Source organism: Pseudoliparis swirei, chromosome 16 (genome assembly GCF_029220125.1).
Source record: "Pseudoliparis swirei isolate HS2019 ecotype Mariana Trench chromosome 16, NWPU_hadal_v1, whole genome shotgun sequence".
Classification (NCBI taxonomy): domain Eukaryota; kingdom Metazoa; phylum Chordata; class Actinopteri; order Perciformes; family Liparidae; genus Pseudoliparis; species Pseudoliparis swirei.
The window spans coordinates 13,258,158-13,276,129 of record NC_079403.1 but is presented as its reverse complement, the minus strand read 5'-3'; the positions used below and the strand labels follow the sequence as shown (position 1 = coordinate 13,276,129).

Sequence of the window (17,972 nt, the reverse complement as noted above, 5' to 3'; positions counted from 1 at the left end):
AACAGATAAGTGCTGTATAGCGGGAAAAACACAATAGAGAAATAAAAGAAGGAAGCTGGAAATTGGGGACAGAGGTTTCGGGTTGAGCTGGAAAATGATTTTGTTCTCTCTTCCTCTCTAGCTCATATACCTTGACGGGCAAGGAGAGGAAAGTGTCAGCTGGACAAAAAGAAATACAGTCTTAGGCATGCAGTCAGCCAAATCCTCAGTAGATATACAGTATTCAGAGTTTTTTATTATTATTCTGTTTCCCACTTTGAAATAAGCTTATGGGTGATATCAGATTTTAACGCTGCAGAAAAGTTTAAATGGCAAGGTGGTGTGTGGGCGGCCGTGTCTGTGTGTGCATATGTGCTCCATGTGCGCATGCAAATTGATACGTTTGTGCTTTTTGTGCTTCAAAACCTGAGCCAGGACCACAGGCATTTTGGAAACTCACTAGTAAAGGATAAATACGTAATAGAGTACACAGGATGTGAGGGAGGATTTAGAAGATTTGACAGAAAGAGAGCTTTTCGAGAGAAAGTCTTAGAAATGTGCCCACAACTCCACAGAGGGGTAGTAGCGCCGGTGGTGACAGGAATATTAAAGTTTTGAGGACATCGTTGACAATTTTTCTACATTTCAGAAGCTCTTTTAATGACTCTGTACAGGATGTTAAAATGTGAACGTATATGACCTCAGATGCAGCTCTGAGGAGACGTATATCCTTGTTTAAGGGAAAGATGTGTCTGCTTAGCCCTCATTGTTCACAGACCCCTCATCACCGGCTCTGCATTTTCTATCTTTTCGCCCCCAATTGTCCAGCCTTCAGTTCATCAAGTGTCTAACGTTGGGCAGAGACAGAATACCACAGCGTTGTAGCTGCTGCGTCACTGATTGCATGGCTAGGACTCTCAGACTGGGTCCGGATCTCCAGTTCGGCAGTGCCCTCCCAGGGGGAGATAGATTACCTCTCATTAGAGATCCAGGCCGTGATACAGATACAGGCTGCATCTGTTGTCCTCACTCACGGCAGATGGAAACGGTTTTACTCCGCCTACTTTCTGGTTCCTATGAAGACGAAAGGAGTTCAGACTCATTGTGGTTATCAGCATCCTACACCAAGAGCTTCTGTCTGCTAATTGAGCAGTTACTGAAACTCGTTGAGTAGGAAATTATTTAGTTTAGCTTCCTTAACCTACGAGTTTAATAAGCCAGAGCTATTCCCCGGTGCCACAGACTTTCAGCAAGTCACTTAACCCAGAACGGTCGGACCTGTGCACCTGCAGAGACTAAAAGCAGCAGTTAAAGTATCCTGAAGGGCTCCCTGATGAGACATGTGGAGCTGCGGGACTTTGAAGCAGGGTGCAAATAAAAAAGTGTGTATTTGTGGTCTCGCTTAACCTTTCCTGGATAAATAAAGATTAAAAATAAAAGTGAGGGAAAAGGCACCGAGGAGATAGAAGCAGCATTCGCCACATGCTTCTCCCCTGCCACAGTAAATGTACAGTGACTCTGAGCTTCGTGGGAACTCTTGACCATCTCCTTCTTTGCAGATAGCATATCTTCAGGGGTGCATATGGGTCACTGAGGAGTCCGCTCAAAGCAGACTGACTAAGCAGAGCTTTTCTCACCCACCCTCATCCACTGCCCGGCCCACTTCATGTCTTATCTAGAATAACACATGGCTGTCTAGTGTCTTACGCGCGCCAAGTTACCTGCACAGCTTTTAATGATGCTTCTGCCAAATTGTTCGTGTTTGCTGTTTAGTGTGTATGCGTGTAAAATATAAATAAATAAAAAAAATATATACACTTTTATTAATCCCCAAGGGGAAATGAGTTGTCTGCATTTAACCCATCCTTAGTTATTAAGGAGCAGTGGGCTGCAGTGATGCGTCCGGGAAGCAACTGGGGGTTCAGTGTCTTGCTCAAGGACACTTCGACTTGCAACTAATGGGGAGAGCGGGGATCGAACCCACAACCTTGCGGTTGCAGGACGGCCCTCTTACCCCACTGAGCTACAGCCGCCCCAAAAAGAGTGTAGAGGAAAAGCAAGGGGTGGAGCATATTGGATGTGTGTGTGGATGTGTGTTGCAGAGAGAAGGAGAAGGTAAAGAAGAAATAGTGAAGGGACTGTGGTGAGGAGGATTAGTGGTTGGTCACAGGTTCTCCCCATCATGTGCCAGGTCTAGTGAAGAAAGAGACACTTAGTGAGAGGAGAGGAGGAAGGAGGAAGGACAATAAGAAGAATGTTGTCGAATGAAGGGATGTGTCAAACTGCATTTCCTTCTGACTTTAGTCGGTATTGTAGCTTTCTGCCATGCGGTGAAACAAGTGGGTTTGCTCTGCCTCCACTGTGTGGACACAAATGCAAACATACATATACTACATGGACATATATGACTACCCCAAACAAGATTGTTTCACCAAATAGGGCAGTATAAAATATATTGCAAATATATTACAATTTATTCAAGGAATAATAACCGTAATAATTCCTTGAAATGAAGCCTGTGCTGACTACTTTTTAGAGAGGCCACAGTTAATGTTGTTTCTATTAGGCAATAACATTTCAAAAGAAATGACAAAGTGAGAAATGTAGCCTGCTGTCCTCAAGTCCAAACCACTTTATTGTTTCTGCCTCCCCTTTATTTGCTGACTATGGTGAATTGCTGCCATCGTGCCCTTTTAAAGATTAGTTAAAGTATTTGGATGTGATTTAACACAAGAAGCAAAAAGAAAACTCTAGATCTTCTGTCTCCTACATTGAATTGTATCTCTACAGTTAAGTAAATAAATCAACAGACTAATCTTCTTTGGTTTGAAGGCAATAAAGTATGTTGTTTTTCTAGAGGCGGACATCTCAGAGACTGCATTAAAAGAATGTGTTGAACGCAGTGCTAATATGACAAGGAACTGTAAACCTCATCAGTCACAAGCCCCTGTGGAGCTTTGGGACACAGAAATCAGCCTAAATATGAAATGATGTGAACAGGGACTTTCTTACATCCACTCCAAGCTGAATACAATATGCAATTTCCTCTTCAAATCCCCTGCAGTCAGATTGTCTTTTGGGGGGCTTATTAGAAATGTAGACTGGTAATTATTCTGTATGTTTTGTGAGCATCTTTAGGGCAGGATGTGGTAAATGGAACAAATACTTTTGCTCCGAGTCTCAAAGCTGCTTGTTTGACTGCAGGCTTGTGGCTTTGATGTATTTAAATGTGTATGTGTGTGTGTGTGTGTGCGGTACGTGTGTGTTTGTCTTCACAGGCCTTCTCCGGGAACTCCAACTCGGAGAGCTCCGTTCGCCACGAGCTGCAGCAGGGCATCGTGGCGCGCTTCCTGAGGCTCGTCCCTCTGGACTGGAGCGAGGAGGGACGGATTGGTCTGCGCATAGAAGTTTATGGCTGCTCCTACTGTGAGTGCAGAAACACACACACTCAATTAAACTTGTAACCAAAAAATACTCTCCCCAGTACCAGAGCAATATTTGTACATGATAATATGACAAGTTTTCTTCACTATTTATCTATTGGGAGAACCCGATGATGGTTTGTCTGCTCCAAAAAAAGAAAACCGTCAGGTACTGAAATATGCGGAGCAGATACCGACGGACAGATGCACACACACTTAGACACTGTTCCCCTCTTTCTAACAAATAAATCAACCAGGGAACTAACGCTCTTGCAGCCCCTTTGCTCTCATCCTACTAAAGGCTGCCAAATTGATTTTGATAACAAATTTCAATTAAGGCTGTGCATACATTTCTGTTATAAGTGACACACGTACATCTTTCATTCCGGAGAACGCACTACACTGCGTGTGGATATCGTTGTGCATGTGCGCGTGTCAACACAAGGGCATCTATTGCATTCAAGACAGTCCTCATCTTTTTGGATTATATTTCCCTTGTTTCATTTCCTTCCCATGTTAAAAGAAAAGCAAGTCAGTAATGATGAAGATGGCACGATGTGGCACTCACACAGAGAGAGGGAGAGATGCATAACGCATGCACAGATGCACAGAACAATAAAGCACAGAAATCCAGCCCACTATAAGTTTGTATCCATCAGCTGTCCCCTCCAACAAAACACTCCTGCACTCACAAACAACTTTGACAGGGAAAGAATTCACTCCTAATACACGTGACTGCTTTTGTGCTCACATAAAGTCAAGTTGCGGTTTAGAATAGCTTCTTCCCTGGTGTCCTCTAACGGCGTTAGTCTCACTGATCGGATCAAAGTGGCATCGTCTGCGTTGCTATTTGAAAGCATAGTTTAGGTGTTTTGAAGTGGAAGTGTATTAGGCACTCAAAGTCAGTTTATTGCAGACAGTAGACAATAGTCTGGAGCAGCTGACAGGACACTCGCGACATTTCACTTTGCTAATCCGAGCTGCGTGTGTGCCGATCGTCATCTTCTTTAGGTGATACACTGACGTTGGATAAGCACATCATACAAGCACACCTTTTAGCATGAGCCACTTCAACATTAAATAGTGTCTTGTTCAGCATTATGTTATTCTTTGCTTTTCGGTGACAATTAGAAAAGTAGAGAGAAGACATCTTGTAACGGTTTCCAAAAGTAGGGAAACACAATCATTACAGAGCCTTCTCGGGTTCTTTTATAATTGATGAGCAATATTTACTTTTACAAAAACAGGATAGCAATGAAACATGGAAGTATAACACAACCATATATATTCCTCAACTTTAGAGAAAGAAATGTCGGAACAATCAATAGTTTACACAACAGTCAAGGACCAGCCGGTGTTTGAGTTGTAACCAATATCATTGCAGGACTAAGAAACACATCTGAAATGTAGTATGTACTATTTATATATAAGTATTTTTTTAGAATTGGATACAAGTTAACTTTAGACAACAGAAAAAGTTGATAAATTAAGTTTTTAACCAAGTTTGCTTCGCTGTAGATATGATTTATGTTTAGCAGCTTTACCACCAACCAATAGACTTCAAACTGTGTGTCTTATACCGTATTAATATGATTTATGCAAACAATCTGTTTGAATTAAATATTAACTGGCTGCAATTGCCAGTTAATATTATCGACTGAGACTATATCGCAAAATATGGGCATGATAGAGAATGAGTTTCACTTTTTCCCACCACCATAACCACGACGTTGACGTGACCTTATCCTGCATCTGCTCCAGTGAAGCTGATCACAGGCCAGTAGGGGAACACTTTGATAATGCTTAACTCCAGGATGTAAATGTGTTTCAGCTGTGTGAAATAACTTGTGATGAAATAGATCATGTGTGCACTATCTAGCCCTCGGGCCTCATTACAGAAAACAATATCCTAATCCTAATTGTCCTATCTTAATTTAAGTTTAAAATATAGGAAACATCCTCTTTTCCTATTACAGAACTGGATCATGGCCAGGGCTGTGTCCTATTTTATCTAAGACCTCTTTTCTTATCTTCAATTAAAGAATGCTAACTAAATCTGTAAATTAGATTTTTCAACCAGCAATGGTCCTGTCACACGAGGAGTGTTAGAGGAGAGGAAACCCCACATGTTTTAATGGATTATTTGTCTTGATAGTCGATATAAATACCGATTAACACAGTCTGGGAAATGTAAATTCCCATTGAGTAGCCTTTTATTCATAATATGTTGACGTTCATGTTGTTTCCCATCTTCATTTGTCATTGCCGTACAGACCTAACAACCTTGCTGCTGCAATTTCTCCCAGTTATTTTGATTTAAGTACAGGGCTTATGACTCAGGATTGCTAACTTGGGAAATCCTTGAATTAGGACTCTTCTATAATAAGTACATTTATATTCTAAGACAAGATAGATATATTAAATGCAGCTAAGAAAATTGTTCTTTTTACATTTTATACCAAATAAATCTGACTGTCATCCACAACTGCGATAAAATAAGATTTCAGATCGAGATTCTGTAACAAGGACCCTGGTATTACATTACATTACATGTCATTTAGCAGACGCTTTTATCCAAAGCGACTTACAATAAGTGCATTTCAACCTAGAGTACAAACTAAGAACAACAAGAATACAGGAAGTAACATTTCCTCAACATAGTCGAACTACAAAAGTACCATAAGTAAGTGCTATCTAAGTGCCACTGAAGTGCTAATCTGTGTTTTAATCCAGATATAGTCGGAAAAGGTGTGTTTTCAGTCTCCGACGGAAGATGTAGAGACTTTCTGCTGTCCTGATGTCAGTGGGGAGCGTGTTCCACCACTGGGAGCCAGGACAGCAAAACAGTCTGGATTGTGATTAGCTCGAGGTGCAGGAGGCACAAGTCGATTGGCTGTTGCAGCCGGGAGAGAACGTGCGGGGTGTGCGGTGTGACCATATCGGATGTATAGACGGGGGGCGATCCCCGTAGAACACGATACGCCAGGACCAGTGTTTGATGGAGAGTGGAGAGAGGAGGTGGTGTGTGTGGGGGTGGTTCGGGCTGGCTGAAGACCAGTCGTGCTGCTGCTGCTTCATTGAGGGGCCTTGGCAGGGATGGCAGTAGACCAGCCAGGGAGAGAGTTGCAGTTGCAGGCGTGAAATGACCAAGCCTGGATCAGAACCCGCGCCGCCTTCTGGTAAGAAAGGGCGTATTCTCCTGATGTTGTGCAGCATGTACCTACAGGAACCGTCGCCAGCGATGTGTTGGGCCAGGAGAGAGTTGACTGTCGAGTGTCACCGAGGTTCCTGGCAGTCCGGTAGGGGCCAACACAGAGCTGTTGAAGGTGATAGTCAGGTCGTGGGTGGGGGAGCCTTTCCCTGGAAGGAATAGTAGCTCAGTCTTGTCAGGGTTGATCTTCAGGTGGTGAGCAGACATCCACTGAGAGATGTCAGTCAGACATCATTCAACAGGCGGACAGACAAATAGAGTATTTGGTCAACAGCCGTTGAAATGAAAGAACATATATTTGTTGTAGGGCCATATAAGCACAGCGAATTGTTGTTTCTAATCAATAAGAATGTCGTCATCCACACGCTGACAGAAAAAACACAATAAATAAACAGAACACATACAATCAGGTGAACACAGTACAACTCAGATATCAGTGACAACGCAGAGAGAGACAGAGAGATAGGGAGACAGTGAGATGCATGGACACACACGTACGCACACACACACACACACCACCTGGTCGTGTGTGCCAACAGTGCTTTCTTGTGATTATGCTGTAACTGTTCCTTTCTTCAGAAAATGAGAACTTGCACGTTAGTCTGTTCATCTCCCCGCTGTTCACTCCCCAACTCTCCAGTTCTCTTGGAATCAAATTCTCCGAAATATTTTCATCCTTCCCAATCCAAAGATGAAAGAGTACAGTGCTGTGCAAGGGCAAAGACAAGAGGATGAAAGAAGATAGCACAAAAGAGAATTAGTAGGAGGAGAAGGAGGCAGATAAATATAGACGTTATGTTCCCAGCATAATCACCAAATATGTTGGTTGTGGATGATAATTCTGGGTTTTGAAAATGTATGATAATTAAATGCAATACCATATTATGACTAAACCATGGCTGTGCAATGAAAGGCTGTGTGTGTATGTTTCTGTGCCAGAGCGAGAGGGTATGAAAGAGTCGTGAGCCACCATGCTGTGGAATTTACGTGCTCATTTCCATTTTGATTAACATAGGATCAACACAAAATCAATTATTTCATAGATGAGTCAGGAAATATAAGAGCCAGTATGTGAGAGAAAGGGAGTTGGGACAGAAGCAGAGTACAAATAAAATATTCTACACAAACCAATCACTCTCATGCAAGTATAATTTCAAATGAATGCAAGCATGTACAATCTGACTCCAACCTTCGGCCGTTACACCAACAATTCTTTAAGTCGGCTGTCAGGATGATGTATCACCATCATTATCTGTTGGGTTCAAGACATGTACTTATGTAGATGTGTTTATTGTAAGCATCTATTTATGGAGCAGGTCTGAGGCCAAACACAAACGAAAAAAAAAAACATCATTGTAGTCTTCAGGCTCTGACATGCAAAAGGTAACGAGGGAGTATATAGCTTTACAGTTTAGGGCTGAGGCCCACGCTTCTTTTCATTATGGATAAACATATTTACCATTAATCAGTTTCATCATGTTATCTATAGAATATCAAAGTATTGACCAAATGTACACAAGAGCATACATTACATCTAATATTTGATTATTGTGTCTTACCGACAGCAGAAAATGCAAATACGCATCTTCCAATTTTATGAAAAGCACCCAAATCCGTTAGTTTGGTTAAGACTGGTCACGCTGTGAGAGTTACCTGCTTAAGTGCTCCCAGCTATCTAATTTTCTGCTCGCACAATGACAGATGTTGCCATGGATACAATTTAACATTCGCCCCGACATGACGGTGGTATAGCTTTACTTTGGCTGATTTCAAGTTATCCACAATCAAGCATTTATCCAAAGTGACACATTGAATAGACATTCAGTGTGAAGGACAACATGTGTTGTATACATGTAGTAAATTATATTTTGCGATTTTAAGTGAATAATGACTACTAATATTTCGTATAATCCTTTAGATTATAATAGCTCCCTCCATTAGATTACATGTTTTCCCGTGTAATACATCACTCAATAAATGAGACATTCTTTTGGGGCATTGTCAAACCATCAGCAGCCATAAAACTGTTTTTCTGTGTCGCTCTACACACCACAAACATTCACCATTATGCAGTTACATCAACTTCTAATATTCCGATTGTGATGAATAATAACTTCCATATTAAATGTATTTGGAAATTATATTGGCTGTCACATGCTGTCTATGGTAAACCACCATCTGGGTCAGGGTCCAAAATGGCATGGTCTCCTGGGCCAGGGTCAGAAAACATCATCATCTGGCTTCAGACCAAGCAGACGTTCCTCGTTAGCCTCCATTTTAGTGGGCCAAGCTCCTCTCTTACGCTCTCTTTCGCTCTCATTCTTTGCGTCTCAGAGTCGTCTGCAGGTGGTGGAAAAGCCCTCCATCCCTCATAAAGTCTGCCTCCTGACACCAAGCACTCAGCTGAGCCGCTAACCCTTTTCTGAGCAGCACACCTAGATCTGTAATATCTCATAAAACAACTGCAAAACAGTCAAGTACCACCACTGTTTGCACCACACATGTGCCAGAAGAAGATGATGGGGGGAAAGAGAGAGAGAGGGAGGTAGCATACATAAGAGTGGAGCAGAAGGAAGAGTAATGGAATAAGATGAAACTGTAAAAGGAGAACAATAACGAGTGCAGGAAAAAGAGTGAGGTGTAAAGCGTAGAAAGAAAACCTAAAACACCCAATGAAAGGCCACATGGGATCAACTGGGGAGCACTGACGTTACCAAGGGGTTTTTGAACTTGATTACAATCATATCATACTGCTATCTCTACATTTAACGCCTCTTAAGCATTAGGATCAGTGGTTTGCTCTAAAGTACAAGTGGAGCAAATTGTGAATCTCATTTCTGCCCTGTAATTTTTACAATCGAAATATCTGTTTTGGAGCTAATTCTATTTTACATTTTACAGAATATGTGCAGCATTCAAACCCGTTGATTAGTACATTGAACTGGCCTACACAAACAGGTGTTTTCATTTCTGATTGATTAGACTTTAGCTCAGGCAGAGTTGTGGCTCCGCCCAGCAACCAATCAGCCACAGTGAAAACACCTGGTGGTTGTATATCCACATTTAGTTTTATTGCCATGATCATCTTTTATTCTTCCACACAGTCACAATAGTTAACTAGAATGGGCACTCGGTTGAGCGCATACCTTCGCATATCACAAGATTGGGCATTTAATTAAGAACATTTTGGCATTAGTTGCATGCCAATTTGATAAAAATTTACCGTGCTATGGTAAAAAGAAGATGTTGACCTTTCCATGACCTTGACCTTGACCTTTGACCAGATTGATCCCAAAATCTAATCAAATGGTCCCCGGATAATAACCAATCATCCCACCAAATTTCATGCGATTCAAGAAGATTTGTACCTTTTCATGACCTTGACCTTTGACCCGATCAATCCCAAAATCTAATCAAATGGTCCCCGGATAATAACCAATCATCCCACCAAATGTCATGCGATTCGGTTTAAAACTTTTTTTGTTATGCGAGGAACACGCATACAAATAAATAAATAAATAAATACACGGCGATCAAAACATAACGTTCCACATTTTCAATGCGAAGGTAAATATCTGCTAACTCACCCCCATTACAAAGTTGCCATGTGTGATTTTTTTTACTAATAATTTTCCATAGGACCTTTTATTACTTGACAATGCAATACAATACAACGATCACTAACAGCTTTGTATACAATACTTGTAATCTATATCTGTTTCTGTTCATGGAAAATATTACACAGCACAGGTGTTACTAATAAAATGAACAGTGGCTCTGTTCTACTCAACTATCCCAGTGAGCCATGACAGTGTGATAGCAAGCCAAAGTGTATCCCTGAAACAGCATCAAAATAAACTTCAGTCATCATTCATTGTATTATTTACACCTGTGCTTTTCCTTGTGTGACTTGTCCAGATGTTCTCTGTGAAAAAGGCATATTGTGTACAGTATCATTACATTTGTCTCTATTACAGCAATAGTAACCTGTAAAGAAGACATGTTGGATACACAAACCTACTACGCTTTTGTTTTTTGTCCTGATTTTGTTATCAATTACTGAGATTTTGTGACCCAGTCTTAAAGAGTTCAGGGTTTAGTTTGCACTTTAGCAATATTTACCTTTTCCTGTCTGCAATCACAATTTACTTTACTCATCACCAACTTGTTTTAGTTTTGCCTTTTCTCTCTGTCTCTTACTGTCACTGTCTTTCAGTCGTGTTTTTCTCTTTATTATTTTGTTTCTTATCACTCTTGTTTTCATCTGTCTACTTTCTCTCTTTTTCAGGGGCGGGCGTGATCAACTTTGATGGACAGGGTGTAATCTCATATCGTTTTAAGGTACTGGATGTTATTTTGACAAAACCTCAACATTCAAAGTAATACTGTCAAGGTTATTCTAGACATAAAGGTTAAACTAAAAAAATCAGCAAACAGCAATAATATATTATTTCAGGAAATACAATATTAGATGTAGATTCTGAGCAGGGAGGCATTCTTGTTTTGTAGTAAAGAAAAGAAAGTTGTTTTTCATTATTTGTTTTCCTCTTTTATTTAGTTTATTTTTATTGACCACATAGGGTGCATTTTTTTTTTTTTTTGTATTACATGTGTGCAGGTGAAAAAGATGAAGATCATTAAGGATGTGATTGCTCTGAGGTTCAAGACGTCCGAGAGTGAGGGTGTGATTCTTCATGGGGAGGGCCAACAGGGAGACTACATCACCCTGGAGCTCCGCAAGGCCAAGCTGCTGCTGCAGATAAACCTGGGTGGGCAACACATGTCATTTACTTCGGCAACAAATACAAGGCAAAGTATGCTGACCCTCCTGTCACAATGTCTTTGATATAGTTGTCTTGTTATCAATCCATTATAGGCGTGTTTGCCTTCAGAGAATATTCAAATGTTAAAGAAGCTTTGTTTGTAAAACCAGAACCGTCAATGAACATCTTAAGCAGTTTTGAATTCTTAGATCAAGCTTAACCCATTCCAACCTTGAATTAGTACTCAGTCAGCATGGAGCTACATTACACTAGTGTTTGCAGCAACTTGACAGGTTAAAAGAATAATTCCATCATTGACTTGACAACAATGCTACACCTTTGTAATCTTAATGAATGCCTGTCTGTCAAGATATAATTATCTTGGAGCGAAGACAAAGCATCCAGGCACTGCTTTTGACCCTTTATGCTGTAAACAACAGCCACAACAGTCCATAATGCTGTGAAGTATCACTCGCTGTCAACCAGCTGTGTTGCTGACAGAACTGTTGTAACCTTCAAGGATGCTCACTGCAGCAACGGAAGCAGGAACTCCAGTGGTGCATTTAAACTGTGTTACCGCTAAAAGGAAACAGTAGTGACATGAATCACATTCAAATGTGAGGGGGATGACGTCATTTGCGAAAACAAAGACTAGAATCTGTTTGCGCGATGTACTATACGTTTGAATAATTATATGAAAATGTTTAGATATTTAGGAAACAAATTTACTAGGCATAGTCAATATGGACCTTGAGTCTGAAATACAAGTTTGATTGAATATTCCATATGTGAACCACTTAAATTATTTTTGTCTATTTTGGTAAATGTGAAGTCACAAATACATTTTTGGTCCATTGGTTCTTGTTAAACTGCCCAAAAAGATAAAATAATACATTTTAGAAAAAAGGCAAATTCAACTGTTGTTTGTACATATTCTGCCTGAGATATATTACATCATCTTGGTAAAACATTCTGCTTTAGTTACAATGTGCGATGTCTGTGTTTTTAATGCCATGTGTTATTATGACTGGTTAATTACAGGCAGTAATCAGTATGGTTCGATCCTGGGTCATACTTCTGTGACCACCGGCAGCCTCCTGGATGACAATCACTGGCACTCGGTGGTGATCGAACGTTATCGGCGTAATATCAACTTCACCTTGGACAGACACACTCAGCACTTCAGGACCAATGGAGAGTTTGACCACCTTGATTTAGACTATGAGGTGAGAAGCAAAGTGTACTGAGTCTCACATTGCGATGGGAATGTGAAGAAAAAACAGAAAGTCTCCACTTTGAAATAGATGAAAAAATGAATCCAACTCAAAGCCATACAAAAAACATAGATATTTATGTCCACACAGAGATACAGGACGAGGGAAATAGCCCATGTACAGCTGTATACAATATGCTTGCTACCATCCATCATGCACTCCATCTTAAAAAAAGACAAATCAGCTTGACAGCATGTTAATAATAAAACCTTTGAGTACCAAATGATTCAACAACTGTACATTCATAAGCATCCATGGGTGAATTCAAATATGAAAAAGGAACTGGCGGACCATGTAAGAAGTCAATAGCTAACATGTCAGCTGATTTATTCTGCGACCTCAGCTATGCCTGAGTTATTATTGTATGTGCGTGTCAGTCGAGCAGCTGCCAGTACAAGTGACTGGCTACTGCATCAAGAGCACATATATTTATTTGACTTCCTAACCCACTATAGTTGTTAATTGTACCAGCATATCTTAAGTAGCATGCTGGCTGAGCCGGTCGTCACAATGTGCACTTTATTTGTGTATCTGTTCAGCCTCATATCACTTACAGGGTCCGATCTTACACGCCGGCGGTACAAAACACGAGGCAATTATAGTGGCATTAAGTGGCAAAGGTGCAAAAGGTGCCTTTCAAAACCGAATAGTATCTTTAGTTATTAATAGTCGTTATTTGTGACGTTTATTATTATTGCGGTGCTCTGCCACATTACCGGTCCTTATGCACAAATGTTGCATTGATACCACACAAGAAACCAGATATTGGTTTTACACTGTGCTAGAAAGCTAATCCATTAAACGTGCATGATTAATGACATTCAGTCATGGAATGCAAACATTTTTTAGCTAATAATACTTAAAACCGGAAATTTATTTTGAAAGGCATAATGGGTAGGAAATGCACTTGTGTGTAATGTGAACTGATCACACATATACGTGTTTGTGTGTTTGTGTTGTTATGGATGTGTGTGAGCTTTAGAGGGTATTGCTGACATGGGTGATCTGTTCCAGTGTCAAGTGGGATACTGGGAAGTGGGGCAATACAAACCACAGTCCAATTAAACTGAAGCTGTTGAATTAAAGGAGCTTCAGGGAAATCTATACAACAGGATGAACCAGCAGGTTGTGTGCGTGTGTTTGTGTGTGTGTGTGTGTGTGTGTGTGTTGTGTGTGTGGGGTGAACCCTGAGTGGATCTTTGCAGTGTTATTGCTTGACTGAGTCTCTTCTGAAAGCAACATTCTGACCAGCTTTTGCTCAGTGTACCACTGTATTCCATATAACCCACACACTTGTGTTGTGTGTGTCTTTGTGTATGGATGTGTATGGATGTGTATGTGTCCACATTCTCTGCACCCATTTAAGCCTGTAGAATAAATATCCGGATGCATTTGTGTCTACCCTTGGCAGTAATTACGAAGACTACTGGAGCGTCACCACAGACACAGACAAGCTTACACACACACACACACACACACACAGTTAGATAGACACATATCTACTGGTAATTGTACACCCCTTCCATCTTCTTAACAACCCTCAGAGCTATGTCTGAAAGAAAAGAAAAACACATGTTCAACTGTCGAAAAATATGAAATGTAGTTCACATTTTCATCAGTTCTGTTTCCTTCAGCGCTTCCCACCAGATGCCTGTTTATTAGCCTCCATCTCTTTGCCTCAGTTGTACTCTCATTGCATCTGTTCATCACACACTTCTCCCATTGCTCCAGCAAACATATTATATACAGATATAGTGTGTTATATAATGTATATGTCAAGAGTATGCTGACATCAAAGGGTTTGGTTACTGTTACGTGGCATTAGATTTGTCAGTATTGCACTTGTAGAGCCGATCAAAGACCTTGGGATTGTATTTGGAGCTGACACTTTTCTTAAATATAAATTCAAAGAAGTGACTGTCTCAGGCCTGATCCATCCATGTCTGCATTCATTCACACAATAGACTTAGCCCAAAACACAGGTGTATTAATTTTCTAAATTCCCAGCCATTTTTTGTTGTCAAAAGGGGATCCTGAAAGCTACACTTCAACTCAATGTATACTCATGTATTTCTCGGTCATTCATCCACACATAAATACCCCAAATTATCCAAGACTGCACCAACTAAACAAATAAAACAATTTTGGAATAAGTTATATTGATACTATTGGAAGTTTTTTTCAAACCAATAACTCCCAAACTGTCTGATTAATATTAGCTTGCAATTATTATGTCCATACAAATGGAATTTTTGCAATTTCTTGCAACAGCCGTGTGTATGTGTCTTCTGTAGACCTTGATTGTGGAGGGAACAGCTGAGCAATGAAGCAATATAGATGATTGGGTTGCATGTTACACTCATGTAGATTCTTTAAATCGTCTAGCAGTAGAGGGAGAAGCTAATCAATGATAACGGTATTTTTTTCCCTATCCATCTCTTTTAACTCTTTTCTTCTCTAGTTGAGTTTTGGGGGGATGCCGTACAGCGGGAAGCCAGTGGGCGCTGGGAGGAAGAACTTTAAAGGCTGCATGGAGAGTATCAACTACAATGGAGACAACATCACAGACCTGGCCCGTCGAAAGAAGCTGGACACCTCCAGCTTTGTAAGCAAACACACACACACACACGCACAGACACACACACACACACACACTCACTCACTCGCTCGCTCACTCACTCACTCATTCACATATATAGAAACAAAATGTCACTCAATTGCAAACATGCCAATCTAAAGACCTTGAAGGAACACGAATATAAAGGCAGCTGAAAACCGAACATGCTCATTATTGTCACACTAACTCTATATATGACCTGAGTGAGAGGGCAATTTATTCACCGGACCAAAATAGTTTAACAGATTCATAATTAATCAGATACATCTGACCCATCAGTGGCCCCTCCATGTGTTTGCCTCCTGTCTTTTAGCTCTCTCTTGATAGCATGGCTGAAATGACTTTGTTTTCACGTATCTCAACTTAATGAGGAGGTTCCTCTCTTCATTTAACGCACGGAATCCGGGATGACTACGAAGTATAATTTCAGCACATTCTGTGTTTTGCCATCCTGAAAATTAGTTACTGTTTCAAGAGCTTGTTTCAGAGCTCTCGTCTCTCCCCTTCTCCAATTCCTCAACAGTGGATCTGTGTATCTTCTTCGATCTCTGGTGAACTGATTGAACAAAGGGAGACACTCATCAGGTTCCTTTTAAGCAGCGCCTCTAATTCTCTCTGATGATTCACACAGACGTTCATTTCTAATCAAAACAGATCTGCTCTCAAATTTCAGAAAACCACAGACACACACACGCATGCACAGGTAGAGGCCATCGGGAATCGTCTATAGTTGTTAAGGCAGCTCGATACTGTGCATGTCCGGATGATTTCATGAAGAACACAAGATCGGAGAAGCTCACTGGTAATTAGTGGCAGAAATCCACAATAATGTTTTTTCATCCAGCACACACACACCACCCAGGTTACTGTTTAACCCTGGAAGACAGGATGGGCTAAAAAGATACCTTTTTTTGGCAATGTGTACAAGCAACATCAGACTTTGAATGTAGCTTCAGGCAGGAACTTCTGAAGTTAAACATGAAGAAGCTAGATTTAAAGCACAAAAAAGCCTCGGGAATAAATATATAATTTCCTAAGTGTTGGGGTATTTAAAATATTCAAACAACTTCACATCCCACCTCACCCTCAAGAGATTTACTTTGTGTTTGACTTTACTCTGTGAAGACTGTTGATCGTGTCCTGTTGTCTCACTTTGTTGGTGTCTCTCTCCCAATCTGTCTCGACAGCGTAACCTGTCCTTCTCCTGTGTGGAGACCCACACCTTCCCAGTCTTTTTTAATGCCACCAGCTTCCTGCAGCTGCCGGGCCGAGCCAATCACAACACTATATCTGTGAGCTTCCAGTTCCGTACGTGGAACCCTGACGGGCTCCTCTTCTTCAGTAATCTTGATGACGGCACGCTGGAGATCTCCCTCGAGGACAGCAAGGTTGCAGTTTACATCAACGTAACAAAGGAAACCAGAAACAACCGGGTCGACTTATCGTCAGGTCAGTTTGTCAACGTTTGCAACGACACAAACATACACCACACAATGTGAACTAGAAGCACCCAGGAAATAGGTGCAAACTAAAGTCGGACATCTTCTGCACATACAGATACACGATCACAGAACTGAACTCCAACACAGTTTGGTCCACATCCAGAGTGCATCTCTAGGCAGTAGATATTTCGAACACCCCTTTGCTTTCATTGCAGACAAGAAAAAACAAATACATATATTGCATTTTAAGAATGGAACTCTTCGATGTGTGTTGTGTGTATAATCTTGTATAAGCCTCCTCCTGGTTATTCTGTTGGTCAAGTCACTTGCTTATCATCTCGAAATAACAGTTTTTTTCTGATGAGATTCTCTGTGGTGCTGTATCTGCTATAGTTGCAGCTTCGCTCCCACTGCACTTACATAGGTAGGTCTCTTGACTTGAACTCCGCCTCTTCGTTTGCTTTTTGATGAGCAATGGTTGTAGATGTCAAAGACTAATGCCACATTGTTCAAGCGCTCTTAAATGTCTAAAAGTGTGAGTTGTGGAGACCCGACAGAAGAGCAAATTATGTACACAGGTAACTGCTCTGTAACTGTTGTACATGCAGTTAAACTTGTGAACATATCTATCTCGTCAAAGTAAAAATAAGACTGAAATGTAACTTTGATTTAAACAAGCCTGTCTTCCTCTGTCCCTCTTAGTCTACTACATCTCTTGGCTTTGTCTTTCTCTGTCCCTCTTACTCTCTTTCCTTAGACACACTCATTTATTCCATCCACTGCTGCTTTAATAGGCCATGATGCCCAGGGGTAGGGATTATTACAGAGTTACCCTCTAGGCTAATTGGGCTTGAGCCTATGATTACATCAGCATTATTAGAATATACAGACACACAAACACACTCTTTCATTCTGTTATTAGCATCTCTCAGAAAGAAAGCCACACTGGCTTCTGGCTTCAATGACACAGTGGGAGCTCAGTAGACTTGTAATGAAATGCTTAGTCCCTCTTAATGGCAAATGTACTGGGGAGAGACGTGCAGATGTGCACACACTCGGAGGGATAGAGAGAGAGAGAAAAGAAAGCCCCTTGCAGAGACTACACGATCCAGCCTTCTTCTCCCAGTGGGGAAAGATTGCTCATGATGCTATTATTTAGCGAACAGCTTATTCATACATATAATCAGGCATCTGCTGGAAGGAATGTACTTACTCCACTGATCTGCCCCCCCCCCCCCTGCTAGTGCTGATGAATGAAGAGTTT

General features: G+C 41.0%; 1 protein-coding gene across 1 annotated transcript in view; it reads left to right on the top strand.

The window, feature by feature from the left end:
• Positions 1-17,972, top strand: part of cntnap2a (contactin associated protein 2a) — a 217,510-nt gene that overhangs the window by 25,814 nt on the left and 173,724 nt on the right. Inside the window, exons 3-8 of the mRNA XM_056434085.1 lie at positions 3,258-3,405; positions 10,901-10,953; positions 11,231-11,381; positions 12,417-12,601; positions 15,111-15,254; positions 16,454-16,715. Coding sequence (XP_056290060.1) covers positions 3,258-3,405; positions 10,901-10,953; positions 11,231-11,381; positions 12,417-12,601; positions 15,111-15,254; positions 16,454-16,715 — 943 coding nt within the window. The remainder of the gene's footprint in view (positions 1-3,257; positions 3,406-10,900; positions 10,954-11,230; positions 11,382-12,416; positions 12,602-15,110; positions 15,255-16,453; positions 16,716-17,972) is intronic.